Source organism: Hippoglossus hippoglossus, chromosome 18 (genome assembly GCF_009819705.1).
Source record: "Hippoglossus hippoglossus isolate fHipHip1 chromosome 18, fHipHip1.pri, whole genome shotgun sequence".
NCBI lineage: Eukaryota > Metazoa > Chordata > Actinopteri > Pleuronectiformes > Pleuronectidae > Hippoglossus > Hippoglossus hippoglossus.
In genome coordinates, this window is record NC_047168.1 from 6,648,500 (window position 1) to 6,672,922 (window position 24,423).

Consider the following 24,423-nt stretch of genomic DNA (forward strand, 5'->3'; position numbering starts at 1 on the left):
CATGCCGTCTGTTACAGAGGTCTTCTGAGCAAAGGACACAATCTTCCGACCCCAAGTTTATAACTTTCCAAAATAAAAGCTCTGTAATTCAGCTCAATGTGAAGCATTGCAGCAACAAAACAAACGTTGTCCTTTTTAATTGGAAGAAACACCTCTACAGTTTATCCAAGGACACAGAGGAAGACATGTTAAACTCGTTCTGCAGACTGAAGACACACGGCCCCGCCCCTGCTGACTGCTACAAAGCACTGGTCACCGGTTTATTCACATTTTATTGATACTGAAAGTATCACGAGTTCAAATCACACAAAATTTGACAGATGTGGCACAAACGTTACCTTTCCTCGAAGATGCTTTCTATCTCAGGCCGGAGACAGAGGCTGTCGAGAAGCTTCTCGAAGGCCTCCCACGTGAAATCATCTGGCTTTAGTCCCTCAGACTGCAGACAGGGAACACAGAGGAGGGAGAGTGAAAATAAAATGAATAAGTGAGGATACAAAGCAAAAAAATACATGTTGCGTGTCTTCTTCTGATCGACCAGCAGGAGGCAGAAGAGTACAACGACACACCGAGAAATGCTGACGGTGCAGTTTGCACAAACTGCTCTCTCATTCAAAGGGAAATGTCTTGTGACTCAAACTGATTTTTTACAAAAGATCGCACTGACTGATAAAGACACAAGAGACCTTGTTTCACCTACTACACCAAAACCCTGTGGTACCTTACTCTGCAAATACAAGCTGAGGATTTTGACAATACAGTGGATGAGAAGTCAAACTTTATGAAAACTCGACAATTCTATTTCTTTTCAACTAATATTAAAGTCAGAATAAGAATAAGATTAAGAAAATTCACTTATTTAATGAGCCAATTTTTTTTCACCCAGTCATATTGCCAATATTTGTTGTGCGCATAGAACGTGTATATTTAGCAATATATCAAAGTAAGAACTTTCACAACAGTGATTAATTGTCCTTCAGACAGATTTTTGCTCCTGAGTGATGGTTGTGCTCTTATAAATCTGATGTAGATGAATTACCATTATCTCTCCTCACCATCATCTCACCATGTTTACACAAAGCATATTGAACCTTGGTTATAATGCTATTAATGAAAATGATTTTGTGATAGTTACTGATATTGTTTTATTGCCATGCCCTAAAAAAAGGTGAGCATTCCCTTTATGTTGTTATAACTATTACTTTATGTTTCAACCCCTTGTTACTTTTAAATTAGACCTGCTGTTGACGCTGTTTATCTATTATTTATTAACTGTATTCATTTCAAATGGTTGTCCATCAATTGGATATGAAGCCAGGACACAGTTAGCGTAGCATCTTAGCATATTGGAGACACAGCTTGCCCTTGTGTCTCTGAAGCCCATTAACCAACATCTACAAAAACGTGTCTCTCCTGTTGGTAGTTGATAAAAAATTTTATTTGTAGATTTTCAAACTAGACCCCCCCCCCCCCCCAAGAAGCCTTCTTTTTTTAACCTTCCTGTCAAAGGCATGCAAGGAATCCAACACCTTAGGGTGAGAGACTGAGCTGCATCTGTTGTCATGTATGGACCGACAACACACTCACACACGCACATCTTAAGTAGCTGTGTGGTCAGTGACTGCTTGTGATGATTACCCTGTTATTCACGAGGCCGCACTGCTCCAGAGCCGTCTCCACTTTCTTCTTATCAGAAAACATCTTGAGAATGCTGAGAGAGAGAGAGAGAGAGAGAGAGAGAGAGAGAGAGAGAGAGAGAGAACGACGTTCAGTGAGTTTTTCAATCAAGACAGTTAAAAAAGACAAAAACCTTTCATTTTGCTAAAGGAGGTTATTGTTCACAGCATGAAAGTGTGTGAAAGGATCAGATTTAACATTACTGAGCAAAACCTAGAGGTGAAATAAAGATGCGACCAGAGAGAAAGTGGAAGAGAGACTGGGAAGAGGAAAAGAAAGAGGAAGTGAAGGATGCTGGTGTTTTGAATTCTGTTTAAAAAGTGGTTGGTGTGTTTCTCACTTCTTCACCGGAATCTTCCCGTCCTGATTCACCTGCAACTTTAACTTCGTGTGCCTGAAACAGACGGATAAACACAGAAACAGTGTATAATAAACAGATAAATAAATGACCTAAGATCTACAGCTGCCTCGTGTCAGGATGAGACACAGACACGTCTTACGCTTTGAGGAGGAAGGTGTTCCGTGATGCATTCTGGGAAAGTATGTTTGTGGCCAGGGTGAACAGCTCATCCGTCCAAATCTGGAAACGCACACACAAACAAGAGCGAGCGGATAAAACACGGGTTATTTGACTGTTTACCTGATGTCAAAGCGAAGAGGAACAGTTTCTATATACAACACACACACACACAGAGGAAATAATCCCTCTTTACAACTCCTAAACATGCATGCCTCCATGTCAACATAGTAAAATAGGTAATCAACATATGGCCTGAGGAAAAACTAAAAAAAGAGGGGAGGAAGGGGGAAGAGAGGACATAACACAGGGAGGAAGGGGAGGAAGGGGAGGAAGAAGAAAAAGGAAGAAATATAAAGCATTATATCATATGAGTTGATTATGTGATGCTTGATTTCCATGGTTACCTTGGCTGTATCTTCCTGCATCGCCTGGAAGTTGAGGAAGGAGATGTTGACCAGGTCGGTGCTATGGACGACGGTTACCAGCTTCCCTTCAGCGTGGTCACCCTTACTGAAGCCGAGCACGTCCCGCACCTTCGCATCCTAATACACACAAACACACTTGTAAACTCTTTGGGACATTGAATGTAAACATGACACACAAGCATCAACACTGGTTTGACGTGTATATTCTCCATCCTACATCCGATGGTCGCCCATCTCTCCATCCTGAGAACAGTAAATGTGATGCATGCGGTGCAGCGCTCTGATCTGATTAACCAAACGACTCTTTCCTCCTCTTACGACCACCGACTCCACCGAACATCCTCTCTGTCATGTCTCTGTTTCGCTTCAATTAAAGAAATGAACATGGATGGCCGATGCATCATCGTTAAAAAGCAAGCAAGACTTTAAAAGGATCTGTTTACACAAATGTTTAACAGAACAAAATCAGCAGCAGCCTTTTTGATTCTGACCTTTGTTTTTCCAACTTATGTACTTTTCAAATATTAAATCCTTCGCAACGTTTGAGGACTTTCACAGGGTTGTCTGTGTCTTTAAATGTTCCCTGCTAACGCCCTCTGTACGGGCCTGGTGACACGTATGCAAAAAGTGATACCAATATCACAGGTCAAAGTTCCCCCAAGTTGAAAGCGGCGCTGCAATTTGCATGCAGTTCAACTTTGGTGAACTTTGACCTGAGATATTTGCTTCACGTGTGTGTGTGTGTGTGTGTGTGTGTATGACGGGGCCCTCACCCAGGCATCCGTCTTCAATTGGTTCAAAATGCTGCTGCTGCTGTTAGGATCAAGAAAACCTGACCACACACTTACCATAGTGGTAACAACACTGATAACGGCCTCAATGCATTGACTTCCTGTTTCTTTTTGCATTGATTTTAAGATTTTATTGAGAATTTACACAACCAAGCCCCTGTCTATATCAAGGATTTAGGATTTTGTCTGTTCATGTAAAAGCTGACTGTTCCACGCAAAAGAATTCCAATGTACCTTTGCACATGGCAATAAACATCGATCTATCTATCTATTTATCTAAAGATAATCCACAGACCAAACTATCAGCCACTTTCTCTGGAACCTCTTTCTATCCAACTGTAATCTTTGTAAAAACTGTTCAGTGTGTTCTGTGTTTTTTTTCCTGGGTGACAGAAAATAAATTATTTTAATACTTTTTATCCTGCTTTAACTTGACTTTTAGCTGACAAGTTGAGAAAAAACTAAATATATACCATCTTAAATAACTTGTTAACACACAAAACAACAAAATTCACAACCAGCAGCTACAGAGCAAGAGAAGCATTCACGCTTCCCACTTGACGAATGAAAAGTCCAATATTCACTCGGATCTCTACCAGCTCCAGAGGCAAACATCTGGCTCCCTATCTGCTTTAAATGCTCCACCAGATAATCGCCAGCATCTGTGTGCTGTGTGGTGCTGGGCAGGTAGCATACAGTCACTTAATGAGAGCTTTCCATTGAAAACATCTGCCTGCCGCAGCTGGAAACAAAGCTAATGAGAGCGGCCAAAACAGCAAAGTTGCAGGACGTACGGCCAAAACAAGAAGTTGAAAGAAGCTGAAATGCATCTGTGGAGTCGGGTGATAATTATCTGTGGGTTTTCCACATTAGACACATGTTTTCGATTCATTATTTATGGTTATGTTTTCACCCCTGTCCCTTTGTTGGATTATGCACAAACTACTAAAACAGATTTCCACAAATTTGGTGGAAGGATGGGACATGGACCAAGTAAGGACCCGTAATGTTTTTTAACCCTTTCGTTAACATTGTGAGATTGGACTTTTTTGACATTTCTAACAATTTCCCAGGAAATAATTCATGGTTGATTGAATTTAAGAGACTGTTTGGTCATGACGGACGTCCTACGTTATCTTTTGAAAGCTGCATTTTCAAAGTTAAACTATTTCTGTCCACACAAGCGTTTTGGCTCTGTATCAGTTTTAATCTCCGTCCGACATCACCAGACAGCTCATGTACGCTGGGCATGTGCTGGTGTACACAGAACAACAGCTTGTCTCTTACACGTAAGCATGTCGTTGTAATAAACTGTAGAATTTAACTGCACAACAGTTGTTACCACAACATGGTCAGCAACACTTGTAATTGATTATCCATGTTGCGTTCTACACTGGTAGCCGACGATAATGCTGGCTGTTTCCTTCCGGAAGGGGGTCATGTGATAGGAGCCTAACGAATCAGGTTACATCATGACTAAAAATTGATCTTGAGTGTCTACATAAGCATTGTGAGTGTAAAAGTCTCCGTTTCTGCTCGTCCAGACTAAAACACAGCCCTGGAGTTTTCAAACTGAAAGGCTGAAAGCTCAGCAGAGGACATGCCCTGGAGCCGTCATGCGTTTGCTCCACTAATGTGCAGCAGCTTCATATGAGGGTCTCTGTAACGCTCTTACACAATGACTTCCTCGCCAACAGTCACTGGTTATATCACTTCCTGTGCGACAGCCCATCTGTCAGTGGGCTCATTAGTGCTCCGTCACCTTTGCACCATCAGTTGGGAGAGGAAACGCACACACAGAGGACACACACATCTTGTAGTGACAGTCACACTTGAGCATCCCATCGCTGCTGGTCAGAGGACGAAGTTATCAACAGCAGGACGTGACAGCTTCTTTTCTTTCTCTCTCTCACAGATTACAAACCTTTGGTAGTTTGGCGTACTTTCCCGTCCTGGTGTCCCTGATGTTGCTGATGTCCAGAATCTCCACCTCCTAAAACACAGAGATATAAGAAGATGTCAAAATGTGTGTGTATGACCATAATGTAAGAAACTGACCAGTGCAGTCGCCCTCTGTTGGTCATGTGAGAGAATACAGGTTTCAGACGCTTCCTCATTGGCTTCACTTTGTGGAACCGGAGTCTACGTCCATTTTTATAAACAGTATTTGGTGCAGACTCATGGAGCTGTAAGCATGGCTGTAGAAAAGTATATTTGCAGGAAGCAGAGTCCGTGGCTATTTTGAAAAATAAATTAACAGAAAATGCACTTTGACTTAAGACGGGTCAAGCATGTTAAGAAACACAAAAGCCAACATTATTCTCTGCTGTTTTGTTTTGTGTGCAAATCACAGATGGAACAAGCGTCTGTTTGTATACGGATGAAAATAAAAGCCTGTGTTAAAGCTAATTCCTCAAGCTAAAAGCATGTCAAGCCTTTCTCCTCCTTCCATTAGATCCTCTATTTATCTTCCAACAGACACAGACATAAAACACAACCGCTGACATATCAACTCTGTGTGTGTTTGTGCGACTGTGAGGAAGAGAGCTAGTTGTTATGTAAAAGTTTGAACAAAGACACACAGATATCTTTGACATATCTTTTATCTCTTGGGGTAAGTTTGCATGAGTGATACAAAAACACAAATTTGCAAATACACATGCAAAAAAGCCAAACAAACACAGAAGACAGGACCTTCAACCTGGGGGCTAATGCGTTGTGGTGGAGGGGATGAAAATGGACAGGGATGGTCAGGAGGTGGAGAGTGTGGTCATCAACAGAGGAGGACGCACTGGAAATATTTGTTTAGCTCTACATTCATGCTAAACGCTGTTTCACTTCATTCACATCTCCGCGTGGCTTTGCTGTGAAATTTAACGATTTTAGGCCCCACTGTAATTTTGTTTCATTGATGATAACATGTGAAAACCTTCAGTGTTTACGTCGTTCATCCTGTTAATCTTTGTCTGACTGTTTATCAGCTTGTCCAAAGTCTCCTCGCCCTCGTTTTATCCTTGTTCCGCTCGCATTTCCTTTCCAGAAACAACAGCGGAGACAAACTCATAAAGTCACTTTCCTTTGGCTCATGTGTTGAAATGTGCGTCTTCCTCATTCCTTCTTTCTTTACTTCACTCCGGCTGTGATGTCATCGCCCTGCAGGCTGTCCTCTCCCCTGGGATTGGCCGCGAGTAATAAAGGTCAGAAGAGTGAGACCAATTGGATTAAACTCTGTCTCAAACTTTGTCCTCCGATTGGCCTGTGGAGAGTAAGTAACTTCCTGGGGGAATCAAGCGCTTCTGGGTCTGTAGGGCGCGCGCACACATGCACGCACACACACACGTACATACACACCTCCTCTCCCACAGGCCATGGTTTCATTCTGCTATTGCCATGGTGACTCCTTGGAGACAACAGTAATGAGACTACAACTGTGATGGCCGCCTGTGAGTGTGAGTGTGTGTGTGTGTGTGTGTGTGTGTCATAAACGGTTAAAATGTTCTCACTGACTAGTGGTGTAAAATGCACACACAGACACAAACAGATGCAGCAATATTCACAGACATATCCTCGACATGCAGGCCCTAACTTGTGCAACATCCTGACCTGTTGAGCAAGATAGGGTGTGTGTGTGTGTGTGTGTGTGTGTAAAAATCCTTGTATATACACATCAGATGTGTTAGCAACTCTTCATGAGCGAATCTTCACCCGAGACGAGTACAAATGTGTCAGCATGTGATCGGAGCAGCGTGTGAACCCTGTGTGAACGTGAAGCAGAATGTGTGCGTTTTTTTTGCACATACTTGTTGTGTATCCGAGCGCACAAGCGGTGCGTGTGTCCGCGTGAAGGTCGGTCATCTCCAAGAGCACATTCCTCACATATTCTGCCTTCTGCTCAGTTAGCGCGTGTGTATATGTGTGTCGCTGCGTGTCATATTTAGCTAGTCATGGCAGCTGTAGCCTCCATTCATCTCTCGGTGCAGAGCCCAAACACAGCTCGCTCCATTTATCAGCACGGCCTCGGCTACAGGATCATCATTGGGCCAAATGAGTCTGGGTGGGAGTTTTCCAGGAAACATGTTGTGATAAAGTGCTACCATTCACCTTAATTTACTCTTCTTAGACTACTCATGCACGCTCCTACATTTCCCAGTATGCAATTCCACACACAATCTGGAGATCAAGAGGTGCGTTCAAGATGACCTCAGACAATACGCCATTTCTGTACCGAGTGAGTCAACGCACAGGACAGTAGCTGCTTGGCCAGCTGTGCATTTACCAATTAGCTGTGGATTTAGCTTGTCCATCTATTCATTAGCAATGATGACGATCAGAGCAGCAACACACCACATCCTGTTCATGACAGGTATATGATTTTTACTTTCACTGCATCTTATACAATAGCTATAATCATGGTTTATCCTCATCATTATTAAGTATAGGTGGAGCCTAAGACATGCCTGCAATGAACACCTACACTACGTTCAATTTTTTTATTGTTCTTTTAAAACGTGTCCAGGATCAGACTCCAATGTGAACTAGCCACGGCCCTGATGTGACCCGCATGCGCAGAGGAACAACAAGACGTCACACGCAGAACGTTGTGTGAGGAAGTAAACAAGGAGAAGAAGTCGGTGATAAACAAGGAGGTCAAAGATGTGAGCGTTTACGGTTAAATCTTTATCTTGATAAGCTTTCAAACACAGACCGGTGACAATACAACCCCTCAAGTTCTGCTTGTCCAGACGTGTCACACAGATTCCATGTGATTTGTGCTGTTCACACTGTCGTGAAACAAATCAGATCTGGGTCACATAGGGGGGAAGAAATATATTCTGTGTGAACGCAGTCTCAGTAACGTGGGTGAGGTGTTAGAATGCAACAGTACTGGAGGATGCTGGATCGCACATTGGGGGTTTATCAAAGTAGATAATCAGGCTTCTGGAATGATGATATGAGGGTGAACTGTGCATCACATAATGAGGATACTCCAACCTCCTCAAAACTCAAATCCACAAGCAGAGATCTTATAAAGAAAGATACAGATGCAATAGTAAAGAAGTTGAGGATGACACATTTCTCTCATCTCATAATATAAGTTGCTGTAACACCCAACTGCAGAATCAGAGACAGTAAGTCATTATTGCCACTAGAATAATGCAAGTTAACATAGTCAAAACCCTGCAGTGCAACTCAAAGAAACAGATTTGTATCTTTAGCATAGATACTTGACACATGGGGGGGGGGGAATAAACCTACCAATACCCCTCAGGTCATTTAACTACTGTATCTTGTTTGTTTAATCTGTAAAAAAACAGCAAGTTAAGAGTTTCCTTCCTCCAAAAAATCCCACAAATACATTATTTTTCTTTACACTATGGATTATTTAAACAAGATAAAGGCTGTAACATGTAATGTAGACAGTGTAGAGGTGCTGGTGGGGGTTTTGTTTGGTTCCCCCTGCCTTCAGTCATGACACTGAGCTGAACTGGCTGCTGGCTGGAGCCTCGTATTTATCTGACAGACATGGGAGTGGTATTCATCTTCTCATCTTACTCTCTGCAAGAATAAAATAAACATATTTAACAAAATGCCAGACTATTGCTATGAATACCATTACATTTTCTTACACAGCATGTGCATAGGTACGTTAGAGGTTGAGGTTAGTCTATATTTAGGCCCCAAATACAAGTACGGTAAATGTTCCTCTCCCTCACTTCCTCTCCTCCCTCCCGGCTCTCCGCTCTACTCACATTCATTTTCTCAAGATTAGAAAAATACGAAAGGGCAACTAAACAATCAAGAGAGCGCCACTCCTTTCCTGTGACGCGCCCGTGTGTGTGCATGAAAGATGAGGCTAAATATGTCTCAAATGACCAATCATGGCTCCTATCAAATGGCACACGATGACGGCATATAGAAAACTGATCCTCATGAACAAACACACACACACACACGGTGCCAGGACATCTCCACCCTCTCTTTGCCTCAGGAGAGGGGAGGAGAGGAGACGAAAGGAAATGAGAGGTGAGGAGACAAAAGGAGACGAGACGAGGAGGTGGTGAGATGAAAGGAGACAAGAGGGGAGGGGAGGGGAAGAGAGGAAACAAAAGGAGACAAGACAAGATGAGGAGAGGTGATGAGACAAGAGGAGAGGAGACCAGATAACAGGCGACGAAAGGAGATGAGTGTTGAGGAGAGGAGACAAAAGGAGACAAGAAGACAAGACAAGAGGTGAGGTGAGGAGAGGAGATGAGAGGAGACGAGAAAAGAAGAGAGGAAGGGAGAAGAGAGGAGAGGTGAGGAGAGGAGCTGACAGGTGAGGAGAGGAGATGAAAGGAAACGAGGTGAGAAAAGGTGAGAAAAGGTGAGGAGGTGACAGGAGAGGAGACGAGACAAGATGAGAGGAGAGGAGACAAAAGAAGAGGAGGAGGTTTTGACAGAAGACTTTAAAAGGACACAGGAACATGGTAGAACAAAGAGAACAGTTTAATGGCTTCGTTGGGAGAGCTGGTGAGGTGTTTAGACAAAGAGAAGGATGGAGACACTTAATACCCCTGTGAAGCATTGGACGATCCTATTACTCTCTGTCTCACCTCATAACATTTCCTCTTTGTATATCAGCATAATGTCACTCTCTCCTTCTCCATCACTCCCTCTTTTATCTGTTCATCTCCCTCTTGTTCTTTTTCTTTCTTCCTCACTCCCTTGTTTCATATCTCTGGGCTCTAGAGAGGGTGAAAATGACGAGGGTAAACACGAGAGCCAGTTTTTAGCCACTTAGCAGACAAACTGCTGTGGAGTCGGTGAGACTTGAGAATGTGCACAGAGAAGAGCACGCGTGAAAAGGATGGAATAGAAAAGAAGGAGAAAATAATAAAGCATGAAAAAGAAATGACATCCAGATGGATGAGGACACGCCGTCATTTATGAGTGGAAAGGAGAAAGAGAGCGGAGCAGCAATAAAATGAGCCGACACATCAACAAAACAGTCCAAGCAAATGTCTGACATGCAAATAAATACAGGGTGAACAGGGCCAAGCACACACACACACACACACACACACACACACACACACACACACACACACACACACACACACACACACACACACACACACACACACACACACACACACACACACACACACACACACACACACACACACACACACACACACACACACAACAGGCTCATAATCAAAATAGTTGCGGGAATCGTAAATCTTTCACAAAACACAAACATACATATATCAGTCGGGGTGAACTCACAACACAAGCCTGTATGTGCAGATGCCCGCAGCCCACTGACGCACACATGTACATGCGCACACACGCACATAATTTTTGTCTCACATAAAATATAGAGGCACTAATGTTTATTCTGTAAATTTTAAAAGTTCATGTTGGTGCAACAAATTCTATTTCTATTTCAGTACAAGGTTCTTTTATGATACCTTTTTAACTCACCAAAGTAATCATAGCGTAATGGATCTGGAAAGACGCGGACAACGCCAAGGCAAAGTCCAACAGGAAAGAGAAACACGGCGATCAGATCGGTTTAGACAGAGGATTTAAACCATGGTATTTGGAGGAGAAACGAAAAAGGAGTGCACTTGCTATTCCTCAGCTTCTGTATGTAAGGATGGTCAATGGTCTGTGATCAATGTTTACAACTGACAACTTAGTTTATTTACCACCTGTACAACAGTCTGACTGCCTCGTCTGACACGTTATCATGACGCTGTGTTCCCAGATCTCAGCCGTTAACTGTCTGAATTCACCGTTATTTGTTTTAACAGACATGATCACCAAATCCGACGCAAGTTCTCAATAAAAAAGGAATAATCTTTTAAAGTTAAGAGGATTTTAGAACATGCAGCTAATACACACCCCGCAGCAGCTTCATTAGCTAAGCAGAGAGCATAACCGTACACTGTGCCGTGCAAACACACCCACACAGAAACACACAAAATATGGAGGAAGCATCTGCTTAAACAATGGATTCGATACCACGCCATGTCTCAATTCGTCTTACAGTGAAGAAGCGAATGTCTATGCTGTGTGTGTGTGTGTGTGTGTGTGTGTGTGTGTGTGTGGAAAAGAGAGAGTGAAAATGAAGACTGCTCTGTCATGTGCACCAACAGATAATGTCAACAGAAAATAAAACATGTGACCAAAGAACTGAAAGCGAGGAAAGAGAGAGAGGAAACTGTCACATTATCGACTGACACCCTCAACTTCCCCCATTTTAACCGCTCACTGTGTGTGTGTGTGGGTGTGCGCACATGCAGGAATGACCTCTTGCATATGTGTGTGTGTGTTATGTAAACCCTTATCCGAAGTTAATTCCTTCTGGGTGTTTGACTTGAGCCAGGGAAATAATCTCTATTAGATCTCTACTTATACCTGCCAACAATCATTCTACAAGCAATTCAGCTGGCTTATTTACTTACACACACGCACACACACGCTTATGAACATGCACGGTTCTGAGTATCACAAGAAAAGCTTTAAGAAGCTGGAACTACATTTAAAAAGACACATTTTAGATAAGCTTCCCAGCCTGATATGTCCACACACAATGTTAGGTGAGGACCTGGTTCATAAGCGGTTTGGATGGTTAATGGATGAATGAACGGATGGATGGCTTGTTTACCAATGTACTGTCGAAATCATCGTGACTGGCCGAGAAATTCAAACTTTTAACCATTTGATAGAGTCACAATAACTTTTCCCCTGCTTCCAAAAATAAATAATCAGTTTATCAATATCAATACAGACGATTTAAAATAAGCTTGTTTAACCGGAGGTAGAGGGATGACATGACGGCCCCTGCATTTAGACACAGCTGGCAACAAGATGGCGGCACCTGTATTCCAGATTTTTAGGAAGTGGAGGCGTCCATCTTTACATACACCCACATTCACTTCTTCTCATATTGAACTAAACCACTTTCACTTCAGCTGCTCCAGTTACATAGAATGTGACGACACTGGATTATCCCCCTGGGGTGTTTGTTAAAATCAAGTCATAACTCACACACTTGAGTATTTGTTTGTGGTTTGTGGGCTGCCACCCAATCTGCTCAAGGTATATGGACCCAATTAGAGGCTAAATTGCAGCTCAATTACATCCCTGGGGGCGAGTGTCTAAGAGCCCAGGTGTTATTGACATGACCTGCACACCTTCAGGGAAGGAGGGAGGATGGACAGAAGGAGGGAGAGCAGATTTCAGAGGGAAGAGGAATTTGAGGAGTGGGAGGAAGAGGAGGCAATGAAATTCCCCAGAAAACCCCCCATCTCCTCGTCTGAGCAACTTCCTGCCCACTTTCCCACGCCGAAAGAGAAAATGGGGGAGATTAGGAGTGTTGTTGTTAAGAAATTAGGGGGCAATGATTAGGGGGACCATGTAGGGAAAAGCATTGATGAGAAGAAGAAGAAGAAGATGTCTGAAGAAGAGCGATGGAAAAAGAGGAGCAGGGAAGAAAAAATGGAGATGCAGAGGTGGAAGACAAAGAGCAAGAGTAGATGAGACCAGAGAGGGAGAAAATGTCATCCTTCAGTTTATATTAGAGGAACCACTTTTGCCTCATCTCCCAGACGGCTACCAGCTGCCCCGAGAAGAGGGAGAGGAAAAACGTGGGTGGGGGAGAGAAAAACAAATTGAAGGTGGATTAGCAGTGTAGAAACATGGCAACAGCTGATGGCAAAAAAGTGCAAAAGAAGGGATAGCTAAAGTGAAACAGAGCGGGGGGGGGGGGGGGGGGGGGGGGGGGGGGGGGGGGGGGGGGGGGGACTGTTCGTGCTGCCAGGCGCATTTCACCTCTGTGGCAGGTGAGGCTGCAGTCGGCCAGGAGCGGCTCCGCGGCACTAAATCAAGCTCCTCTTTGTTTATTGTAAACATACATTTGAGCTGACAAATCATCAACGCTGGGAGTGTGGAGAATTAATGCACCAATGTTCTCCGAGGTCCCGTGAAAAAAAGCTGGCGTGGTTAGCACTGTTAGGCTGTGGAAACCAGGCTTTACATGGAGCTGCTTTTTAAAACCGCACGAGTCATCGAGGGAATTTTGGAAAGCGAACACCATTCTTTCGATTTTAAAAATGTTAATTTGTCAGTCGTCTTCATCTTTCATGTGGGAAATATTCATCCTGCAGCCGTGAGAACCCACGAGAACATCTGCAAAAACACCTCAGAAGCCTAAAAGTCTGTTTGCCAATCTAAAAAAGGAGGTGGAAGAAAGTTTGGCCGAAGAAGAGAAAGGACAGAGACGAGACAAACACACAGTAGGATTAAGCAGGAGGGTGCAAGCATATGTTGCAACAGATGTGTGGATTTGGGATGTGCATGAAGAACTGGCGTGCTCAGTTTTTAGTATTTTAGCCTCAGCTGGGCCAACAGAGCTGTATTGTCAGATTTGGCTTTCAAACAGGACACTATGGGCCTTTAACCTGAGCATACACTGCGATTTGAGCCCGTTTTTGGCAGACAACTGAGACAACCCGTCGGACGAATTTCTGACATGTCAGCCATCTGCACCTTTGCCTGACTGCATTGGAGCAAAATGGAAAAACAAAATTATAGGAACTGTAGTTTATGGCTGAAAGCAAGAAAGAAAAAGGAGATAAAGGGGTTCGGTAAAGGGCTTGCATGCAGTAATCAGAGTCAATTTACAAGATAGTTGCCTCAAATGTATAGTTTGCTTTCTTTCTGCAAAATAGACAAACCTAAATGCCCACATCTTCCAAACCACCTGCATGGCATTATGCTGACGCATCTCTTTTTGGACGGTTGGACACATGTGATCAAGGCAGCATGTTTCTCCCCTGTTAGCATTGTGATCAAATAAACTTTGACTTCTTCTTCTTCTTTGACAAAAACAGGGGTCTATGTTACATGAGCAGCTTCACAGATTGGGAACTGGTGAACTATGCACTGTTTAACTAAAGCTATACCACTTGAAGCAAAGCTCTAAGCAGACTGCACAAAGTCACAGTGGAGGAGACTATCTCTCCGAGCCGCTACATCAAATAGTGTCAACCATGTTACACTAACACTCGACAGGGCCTGTATGTTATGTTAGCGGCTCCTGCTGTCATTACTCTCAACCCCTGTGGACCCCACTTGATTTATGGCTGCCGAACACCAATTATAACTTCTATAAATCCCAGGAGTGAGGCTCAGTTAGATTCAGTTGAACTCTTTCCAGTAAAAGCGGGATCGTGTTCACAATGAGTTTATCTCAAAGTGCAAAGAGCGGACAGAGAAAGAACAGTGAGCGGGTGGGAAAGAAAAACAGTGGAGACTGGTGTGTGGTGGGGTGTGTCTCCATCGATTTGCTGCCAAGCCACTGTGTGTGTGTGTGTGTGTGTGTGTGTGTGTGTGTGTGTGTGTGTGTGTGTGTCAGCGGCAGTTGGTAGTTATCGCCAATGACTCAAGCATTATGGGAAAATCTCACAAACACAGACTTGTCAGAGGTCTGAGGGGGAGACAACTGACTGTAAAAAGGGGAGGAAAGAAGTGTGGAGGAAGGGAGAGAGAGATGTGGAAGATTATTAGAGAGGGATGGAGCTGAGTGGAGGAGCAGGAAGAAGACTGTTTAAGTAAAAGGTCGAGAAATCCTGTTCTGACAAAAAGGACAGAGACAAATGAAAGACTGGAATAGAAGTAAAAACATATTTAAAAGGAAAATGTTAAACAAAGTGAGGCCGGAGAAGAAGGTGACAAGAAACAGATGGAGATAAGTGAGCGGGGAGAAAATAGATGGGAGGAGGATGAATATCCAGATTGATATACACTAGGGGAGTGAGATAAACCAGATTTAAGAGGAAATGTAAAAGAAGTGTGAGAGAAAAAGGTGAAAAGAGGGAGACAGGTGTTGCAAATAAAGTCAGAGGGGGAAAAAATGAGGCTAATAGACCAATGATGGATGGAGGAAGAGAAGAGAACATGCATTTCCAAGGGGGTTGTTTGAAAATGTTTACATGCCCATTTCTTTTATTTTAATAAGTCATATTTCTCTTTTAACTTTGCACACATTTTGTAGTTGGGGAGATAGAGAGTGTGTTTCTCCTCCATGAGCTGAGTCCCCTAAAAACTCAAATCCACAGGGGCTGAGCTTTAAACCCATATTTATCCCTGTCCTATATAAAATGCACTGTCAGTACTGCGTCCCTCTCGCCCTTCATACAGTGAGCAGTACTTTCTATCCTCTTTTCTCAAGTTCTGTGCGGTTGCAGAAGTGCTTTGGACGTTTTTAGGTTGCAGAGTTTTGGACGTCCTTGCACGTCTTTGCTGGGATACTAAAAATTGCTTTGGAGATAAGGACCGACGCAGATCAAGCCCAGATTGAAGGGACCCTCAAATTAAAGCTCATTTACATCTAAAAGTAATAAGAGGACCAGAGCGGCGAAAATAAAAACCACACCGGAGATCAAATATTTTTGGGCACCTCTATTCAGAGAAAATGGGTTCCATCCAGAATGCCCTTGTCATCCAGGCGTACGAGCTGCTCTCATTAATGATTGCTTGGTATCTGTGTTGCCATGTCCTCTTTCTTTTCAGCTCTGGTTCGAAAAAGAAAAATCTCCTGGGGGAGCCACGACGCTGAATTCAAAAACCCCTGTGGATCTGCGTCAGGGGGTTAAAGCGGGTTTTTCACAAATCGGAAGCTCGGTGGTTTGAACCCTTGGCTCATCCAGTGCACATGTCAAAATGTATATGAACCCCAAATTGCCCTTTTTGTCTTCTTAATCCTCTTCGCTCCTTGAGGGGCGTAAGGCATCAACAGTCTGCCTCCATCCAGGCCTGTCCAGGACTACGTGTCCGGCCTCTCCCATGTCAGAGTCATCTCAGCTCGGCCGTAACAGTTCCCCATTCTGAGGACATACCTGATGATGTCGTTCTTCGCTTATTAATAGGCCAGAAGACGCGGCATATTTTCCTGAGGCATCCATAGTGGAAGCCGTTAAACTTCTTCATGTCTCCTTTTACTACGTGCATGCATTCCAAGCCATAAAGGAGAACAGTTCTAGACGTGCGGTATGAATATGTATGACAGTGTGTGAGTGTGACCTGTAGCGTGTACAGCACTTTCAGTTGTTATTAAGACTAGAGGTTTTCAATGCGGACAATGAGAAGTGACCACATCACACTAATCCCTGCTGCTCTCCACTGGCTACCTGTGAGTTTAAGGATTGATGTTTTTGAAGCTTTGAATGGTCCGGCTCCTGCCTATACATGTGATTCGTTAACCCCCCATGACCATGAACACTGCCTGAGATCCTCCAACAGGGCCCTACTATTGTTTACAAAATCTTGACTGATCACTGGAGGTGAGCGGGCCTTCACTGTCCAGGATCCTCAACTCTGCAACTCCCTGCCTGGAGATCTCAGGCAGGCAAACTCGGTATATTCTTTTAAATCTCTTCTTAAGACTTACTTTGACAATTTCATACTATTTTGACTGTTAGAATCTGTGAATCTTGCATCTTTTGTCGTGGTAAAGCACTTTGTAACTTTGGTTTTGAAAGGTGCTATATAAATAAAGTTATTGTTGGAGAAGCGGTGTTCATTTTCCCTTTTCTTTGACACAGTACCGCTCTAAAGCCACAGATGGTTGGGTGCACTTATTTTCATCTTACAGCGGTGCAGAGAAGCGTCAAAAGGAGGTTTTGTGGGCGACATGTTTTCCACGTCTACTGTCCAGTTTCAAACTTGCGTCACTGTAGAAACTCAATACACAGAGAAGCTGAAGAAAACAGCCACACTGCTTGACTGACTTGTGACCTCTGGGAAACGCAGTTCAAAAACACCACAGTAATGCCTGAGAATAAAAACGTTAAAGCAACAATATATACACTGTCTTTTTTAGCATTTGAATAAAATACCCACAATTTCCCTCCAATTACTGGATTACTGGATGTTATGAGGCACATTCAAATTTTTTTACGGCAGTGACCGACGGCGAGCTGCATTCCCACTACTGAGGTAAGAATCGTGAACATAATCTAGCTGAGTCGTGCCAACATTAACATAGATGAAAAGCAGGGGAAGAAAAGTCAAATATTGTGGCACCTAAAGCAAATGAGGGAGCACTGTCGGGTATATAATGTTACGTTTTGCCGTTTCGTTTCGTCTTTCAAATCAGTCTAGTTAAAAGGTGACTGTTTCTGTGTTTCCTGCCCAGACCTGACGTCTTTTCAATAAAATCGCTAATTTAGTTGCTTTCAGACATGCACTGAATCCCTGACATTCTCCAGAGGGGCTGTATGTGAGAAGGCAAGTGTCCGAGTGACGGGCTGCAGACTTTCTTCTGAGTTTCCCCTGTTAGCCCCTTAGTCAAAACTGTATAATGTCCGAATAATCGTCCTTGAGCGAGTGGGGCTGTCGATGACATTTCTGACACGTGACAGACGCAAAACTGGAAAAACTAAAAGGACACAAACATCTCAGGATTAAAAAAGGTTGCCATAGACGTAGAAGACAAACTCCCGAGAAAGTCTGGCCCCAGTTCTGTGGACATTCTCAGGAGTTCATGTGTAAAAATAAAAAGGTTTTGAGTGCACCAACATGGGGTCGTTAGAGGGGAGTGATGGTAAATATTGCTCGAGAACTCTTAAGGATGAGCTGTGTTCTCTTTCTGTATCGGACGGTTTCCATAGATAACACACTGGTCATATATACGTGATGTGACAAGTGAACAACCTCGTTTCCAGTAATGTGCCTTAATAAAGCTGTTTGCAGTGAGAGTGTAGAGACGTCTAACAAGTATAATGAAAAGACAATTGACTGCTAAACAGTGTCACTATTGCACCTCGGGCTACTAATGGCCTATTATCGTAACACACACACACACACACACACACACACACACACACACACACACACACACACACACACACACACACACACACACACACACACACACACACACACACACACACACACACACACACACACACACGATCTCAGTATAAAATGAGTATTTAAAGACTGTGTTATATGAATGCATGAACACATGCTGACACATGTGCAGACGGACAGGGTGACGTGTGCTCTGGCCCACATATATCAACGCATGCACACAACATGCCGCCTGCACACACTTCCAAAATATTATCATACATCAACAGGTCATTCCATACGTGCCTTTTGGATAAATACACAGCCAGAAATAAAGAGAGAGACTGTGTGTGTGTGTGAGGGTGAGATGGGGAGTTAATTGAGCAGCTATGTGATGTCATTCGATCTGACCAAGCCCCCCCCCCCCCCCCCACACACACACACACACACACACAGAGATAATGAGAGACACATATATATATATATATTGTTCATGAAAACTTTCTTAAAATTGACAATTAAAATGTGGTAATAAAAGATACTTCGTGATAAAACACACTCAATAGATCTAATAGCACTTCAAAACCACAACAACAATCAAAATCTGGAAATGCTGGTGACTAGTTACATCTCCTCAGTAAATGAAAACGAAAAACATTAACACACTAATGGCTTACGAAGCCGAAGAGAGGACAAGATGAGGAGGAAAGGATGCTTAATGGGAAATATACGGACAGATAAACAGATTGAGAGAGATGGAGGGGAAAAAGGGATTAAGACCACAAAGACATCAGGGGAGAAGCAGGAACAAGGAGAGGGTGGAAAACAACTTGATAAAACCCACATAGGCCGAACTAATGGACTTGATAAAATCCTAATAAGAGGCAAGAAGACACAAAGAGAGAGGAGGGAGAGACCAAACAGCCGGATGAAGATGGAGTGTGGTAAAAGTGGCAGAGTTAAAGCAAACAAAGAACAAGTGTGATATACATATCCGCACTTAACATGGCGCATTAAAAACCCACTGTGGTCTGCTTTAGAGCCATCCATTTAGATTTGATCTCCTCTACTTTGTGAGATACTCGGCCTACTTTGAGACCTGCCAGTGTGTGTGTGTCTGTGTGTGTCTTACCAGGTTGGACCCTCCAGTCCAGTAGAGGAAGAATCCATCTGGGTCAACTTTCAGGGTTACCAGGGTGGGATGCCCGCTGTTTGGCTCCTAGACGACCAGAGAAAAAGAGCTGTTAGAAGGACGCATACACAAGATCCATCCAACGGACAGATAAACATCTCCCACTCTCCCTCACACACACACGTTTCTGTCCCGTCTGACTACTTTTCTGTTTTTGCAATGTGTCTATATGCAAATAACCTGGTGAGTTCAATATAGGGATGTACAAAATATGGAGAAACTGAGGATAGAAGTAAACCTCTGTCAATCCATTTAAAGCTCATATTAGGGGAGGGGTTCCCAGGTTGTATGAAACCATACTTTTACTTTAAGCACTGACTCCCTTCACAACAGATTGAGGTTGAACTAGTTTTGAATTAGTGACAGCCTCAACTTACTCTGTGGTGCATCTAAATGTATCTATAAGTCTCCTGTGTCCATATTGAAAGACAGCGTGGTGCGAAATAGGTCACTCATAAAAGCAGAGGCTGGGGCCTTATCATTATGGGATTGCAGACAGACAGGGATACTGGGCTTGTGTGCACCTGTTGTTCAGCAGCTGTTTTGATGCTTCAGAACTCACAGTTAGGCCACGGTGAAGTTCTCATTCATGTGCAGCATAATAATGGCAAAGCAGCCTGCATCAACATGTCATTAGCATCATCATCATGGAGTCATACACAAGAAGCCATGACGACACACACGCACGCACGCAGGCTCTGTAATTACAGTGCTATGCAGTCATACTCTGGTTCAGCAAACATCGTCCGGACTTTTCCAGATAGTTTCTTATTACAGTGACAGATGACTCATGAGCACATGTCGTCATGAAGCATCATCATCAACAACATCTGATGGAAAAAGTGAGAAAGGTCGTGTCTGGCAGCCCACGTAACCACCAAAACATACTACCAGAAGAGAAAGGTTGAGGAGAACGCTACACACAAACACCGCACCACTGAGCACACACTCACACTAACTCTTATGTGATGTGGGCTGGATGAGGATCACATGGTTTCAACAAAGCTGATGTACAAATGGTCATAGCTTCACGTTTTAAAACATGACCATTTAAAATTGTTATCATCCGCATGAAATAATAATCAAGGCTTAAATTACTTGATACAAATATCTAGTGATTGTTAATAATCATGCCATAAATGGGAGTTGTATGTAAAACAAACCAAAAGCATTCTTAGTTGTTTAACCTAATCAAAATGATGTCAAGTAAATTGATGTCATACTAAGTCATTTGTGTGCTTTCGAAAGTGCTTGTTAGATTTTGTTTTGTTATTGTATTTAATCCTATTCTTCATTCTATTTTTATGTATTTTATCAATATATTTGATTGCTCTTTGTATTGCTGTATTGTTGTATTGTTTAGTTTAACGTTAGGCACTATATAAATAAAAGTTGATTTGATTTATTGCCCTACTTTACAGCCTTGATGCTACCATTAAGGAATACAAACAAATGATACTTATCTGTTTCTCCAACAAACAACAAACAAAATGTCTGACTTATTCCTAAAAGAAGTCCCCATGGTTTTAACCTCTGTTCCATTTCCTGGGAAAGTTTGAACGTACCTTAGGTTTAGGCTCCGAGGTTTGCTAACACAGAAAAAGTTTGCGGGAGGATTAGGATGAGGAAAAGAAAAGAGGAAAAAGAAGAGAGGATGGGAAGAAGATGGAGAGGAGTGGAGTTTGAAGAAAGGGTGAGGGTTGAAAAAGAAAGAGAAACAAAAGGTCAGGGGTAGAAGAAGACATGCGTGCAGTTCAAGTCTTCGGTTCAACTTTATAAACACCGGTAAACGTACAGAGTCTAATTTGACACGTGACTCGGCAGCACAAACAACAATGAAGTTACAAAGATGCTTTCGTATAAAAACCCAGTGATGCAATGTCGGCAGAACTTCAAACGTGTGGTCGACTGGGAAGCTACTGTAAATGACTGAGCTTGTGAGGAGGGCTCACTTGCTGGAACCAGTGGAAAACTGGCCAACTCCAATTTCATGCTGTGATTATCTCACGGCTGTGACCTGATGTCAGATGTCAGCGCCGAACAGATCTCCCAAACCTGAAACCAGTGAAACCCAAGCTCGTAAATCTGCAGCCGCATTGGCTCGTGTCTGTTTATCTTGCGTCGGCAAGGTTTAATTCCCTGAGACAACAGAAGTGCACACAATAGGAACTGCAAATAGTGCAGATGTTCCCACTTCCAAAGTGATACAAACAGAACCAGCTACAAAACCTTATATGCAGAGATAACTGTGCTTTTTATCAAATGCATAAACAGCAAAACATCTGCATATCATCATACCTGGCTTGGTAGTCCTGGTTTGGAACTACTGGGTAGTAAATGCTACATGCACAAAATGGTTTGGGCTACATTATGCACATTCCTCTGGCAAATTGAATTTACCTAATCCATTCAACAGGCCAGTTTCCATTCAACTTCAATTATTTACAGCTTGTAAACAGAAGAATTACATTTAAATAAAATTGAGTTCATGGTGCTCAGACGCACACTCGCACAGCGAAAACAATCTATAGCAAGAAACATGGAGGTCATAAGGTCACGTTCGCCAGAGAAACACATCCCATGAAATCCTGTTTTAACTGCATGATAATGAAAATGCTTTCAACCCAGAGTTTAACCCATTCAAACCAGACATGTGTTGTTGGTACCTGGTAAATGTCAAGACCTGTAACTGTAGATCCACACACTGCACTGAATTCTACTACAATATTAAAGCCTCACTTCAGATTCAACACTGGAGTTCACCTGGAGATTGATGAAAGCCCCACATGTGGTTATGAGATATAGAATTCATCGCATATACATTTTGTTCTGATAATTTTTTTTATGTTGAACCGCACGCTCACTCACAGTGTTGAACAAATTCAAATATCTGGATCATATCCTCAGGGATGATTTATGTGATGACGATGTGAATGTTCAAATGTCATCATAATGGCCTCAAGTGAGCCTCGATAGGGTGACACAAGGTTTCCTCTTGTTTCTGGAAACACTGGAACAAATGCCTGTATGTGTTTTAATAATAATTTTGGATTTGTGAGTGGCTTTTCCTGCAAAAAACGTCCTTTCATACACAGCCCAGAGGAGCAAATATTAGCTCTATCCAATATTTGGCCTACATGTACAAGTGCATTAGTAACAAATACAGAGCATGAGAAGTGTGAATATTCTTTATCAATTTATAGTGTTTGTATTTTTGTCTGCTCCTGCACACACAGAGTCGACACAGCTGTCCTGCAGTGCTGGCTATAACTGGAACACAGTGTTGACCATACATAGGGTCTCATAATCTACCTGAGCAGGTTGCCAAGCATGTTTACAGTGACAACAATATTCTATATAACTTGATTAAGCCAAAAGTCAGAATTAGATACTGCCATTTAAACAGTGTTTAGTGATTATTATAATATACAGTATTTACATGTATCCCTCCCTCACTCTCCTTCTCAACTGAGCCGGGCGAGGCAGATGGCCGCCCAAGCCCATTTCTGCTCGAGGCTTCTTCCTGTTAAAAAGGAAATGTTTTCCTTGACACTATCAGTCAGAGCTTAATTGCTCGTGGAGCCATGTTGAGTTTCTGTAAATAATAATGTAATAAAATGCATTCTAGACCTTCTCCTATATTAAAAGAGTCCTGGGATCACATGGGGTTTGACTTAGAGCTGTAAAATTAAAATTGACTGGACCGACTGGCTATATATCCAGTGTCGATACTTTCATAACACTTAGATGGGGAATTCCAGTGGAACCGGACCCACAAACACTTACCCAGAGGACTGTGATCTACAGACTCATGTGACCAGTAATATAACATCACCCATACAGCTCTGTGGCCGTAGGGATGAGGACTCATACACCAGCATGACTCCATATATTTGCATGTCACGCCTGCAGAGTTTTACATACCTGCCAGTTACTTTCTAGTGTTGCCTTTCGCCTTTGACACACAGAAGTCTATGATAGATTTATACACTCTTTGAATTAAGTCAATACATTTTTAATGATTGATTAAATATATAAATCATGCAATAATGCAACAACAATTTAGGCACAATTATAAAAGGATGGGCTCAAGTAGCCTACGCCTCTCTACCTTTATTCTGATCTGACAACTGAAACAAACGATACACACACAAGTGTCTTTTAGAACACAAAAGGTCACTTCAGTTTGCAGTTGAAATTAAGTGTAAAATGTCAGAAAACTTAACAGGAAATCATTAGCACACGCAAACACCTTATTTACCATGAACATGCACCCTACGGTGTGTTTTCTGTTTGAGAGTGGGTGGTATGGTCTATAATTGGACCTCACCCCACTCCCTAATTAACCACCATATGTAGGCACCTTCTGAAGTCTCACTTCCCTCTCTCCTTTCATTCTTCCTCTCCATGTCAGCTCACTCTCTCCATCACCTTCTTTCTCCTTAATTGATTGATTGTCTCCCACTCCAGACCCCCTCCAGATGCCCTGAGCCTCATTACCCGACCGCAACGTCTCACACACATGCACGGTCGATAGACCACCCTCTGAACCCGAGGTCAGGCAGCCACTACTTAATGAGACTTCTTGAAAATCACAATCTATTAGAACATAAACATGTAGAGAGACAAACATCTCTCTCTTCCTACATCCTGTCATCAACACAAATTGATGTGCGTGTGTGTTATATAGTAGACTATCAGTCAGAGAGCCATTAGTGAGAAACTGATAAAAGTGACCGCTCAAAGTGTACCTTTGGTCGGCCTTGCTGTGTGTGTGTGTTCAGTGATAGCTTGTAGGAGTGGTTTGTGTGTGTGTGTGTGTGTGTGTGTGTGTGTGTGTGTGTGTGCGTGAAAAGAAGGCCAGCGTGCACTCAATGCGAGGGTGTTTGAGCTGCTGCTTTGGCAACATGGTAAAAGTTGATGACAGTAGGTAACCTTTGGACTCTGGAGAGAGGAGAGGAAAGAGTGAGGAGT

The 24,423-nt window shown here is 42.8% G+C and overlaps 1 protein-coding gene across 1 annotated transcript in view; it reads right to left on the reverse strand.

The window, feature by feature from the left end:
* Nucleotides 1-24,423, reverse strand: part of plcb3 (phospholipase C, beta 3 (phosphatidylinositol-specific)) — a 44,169-nt gene that overhangs the window by 12,187 nt on the left and 7,559 nt on the right. The window contains exons 2-8 of the mRNA XM_034569450.1: nt 19,390-19,476; nt 5,338-5,406; nt 2,602-2,739; nt 2,178-2,257; nt 2,018-2,071; nt 1,639-1,711; nt 339-439 (exon numbers count right to left, since the gene is read on the reverse strand). Coding sequence (XP_034425341.1) covers nt 339-439; nt 1,639-1,711; nt 2,018-2,071; nt 2,178-2,257; nt 2,602-2,739; nt 5,338-5,406; nt 19,390-19,476 — 602 coding nt within the window. The remainder of the gene's footprint in view (nt 1-338; nt 440-1,638; nt 1,712-2,017; nt 2,072-2,177; nt 2,258-2,601; nt 2,740-5,337; nt 5,407-19,389; nt 19,477-24,423) is intronic.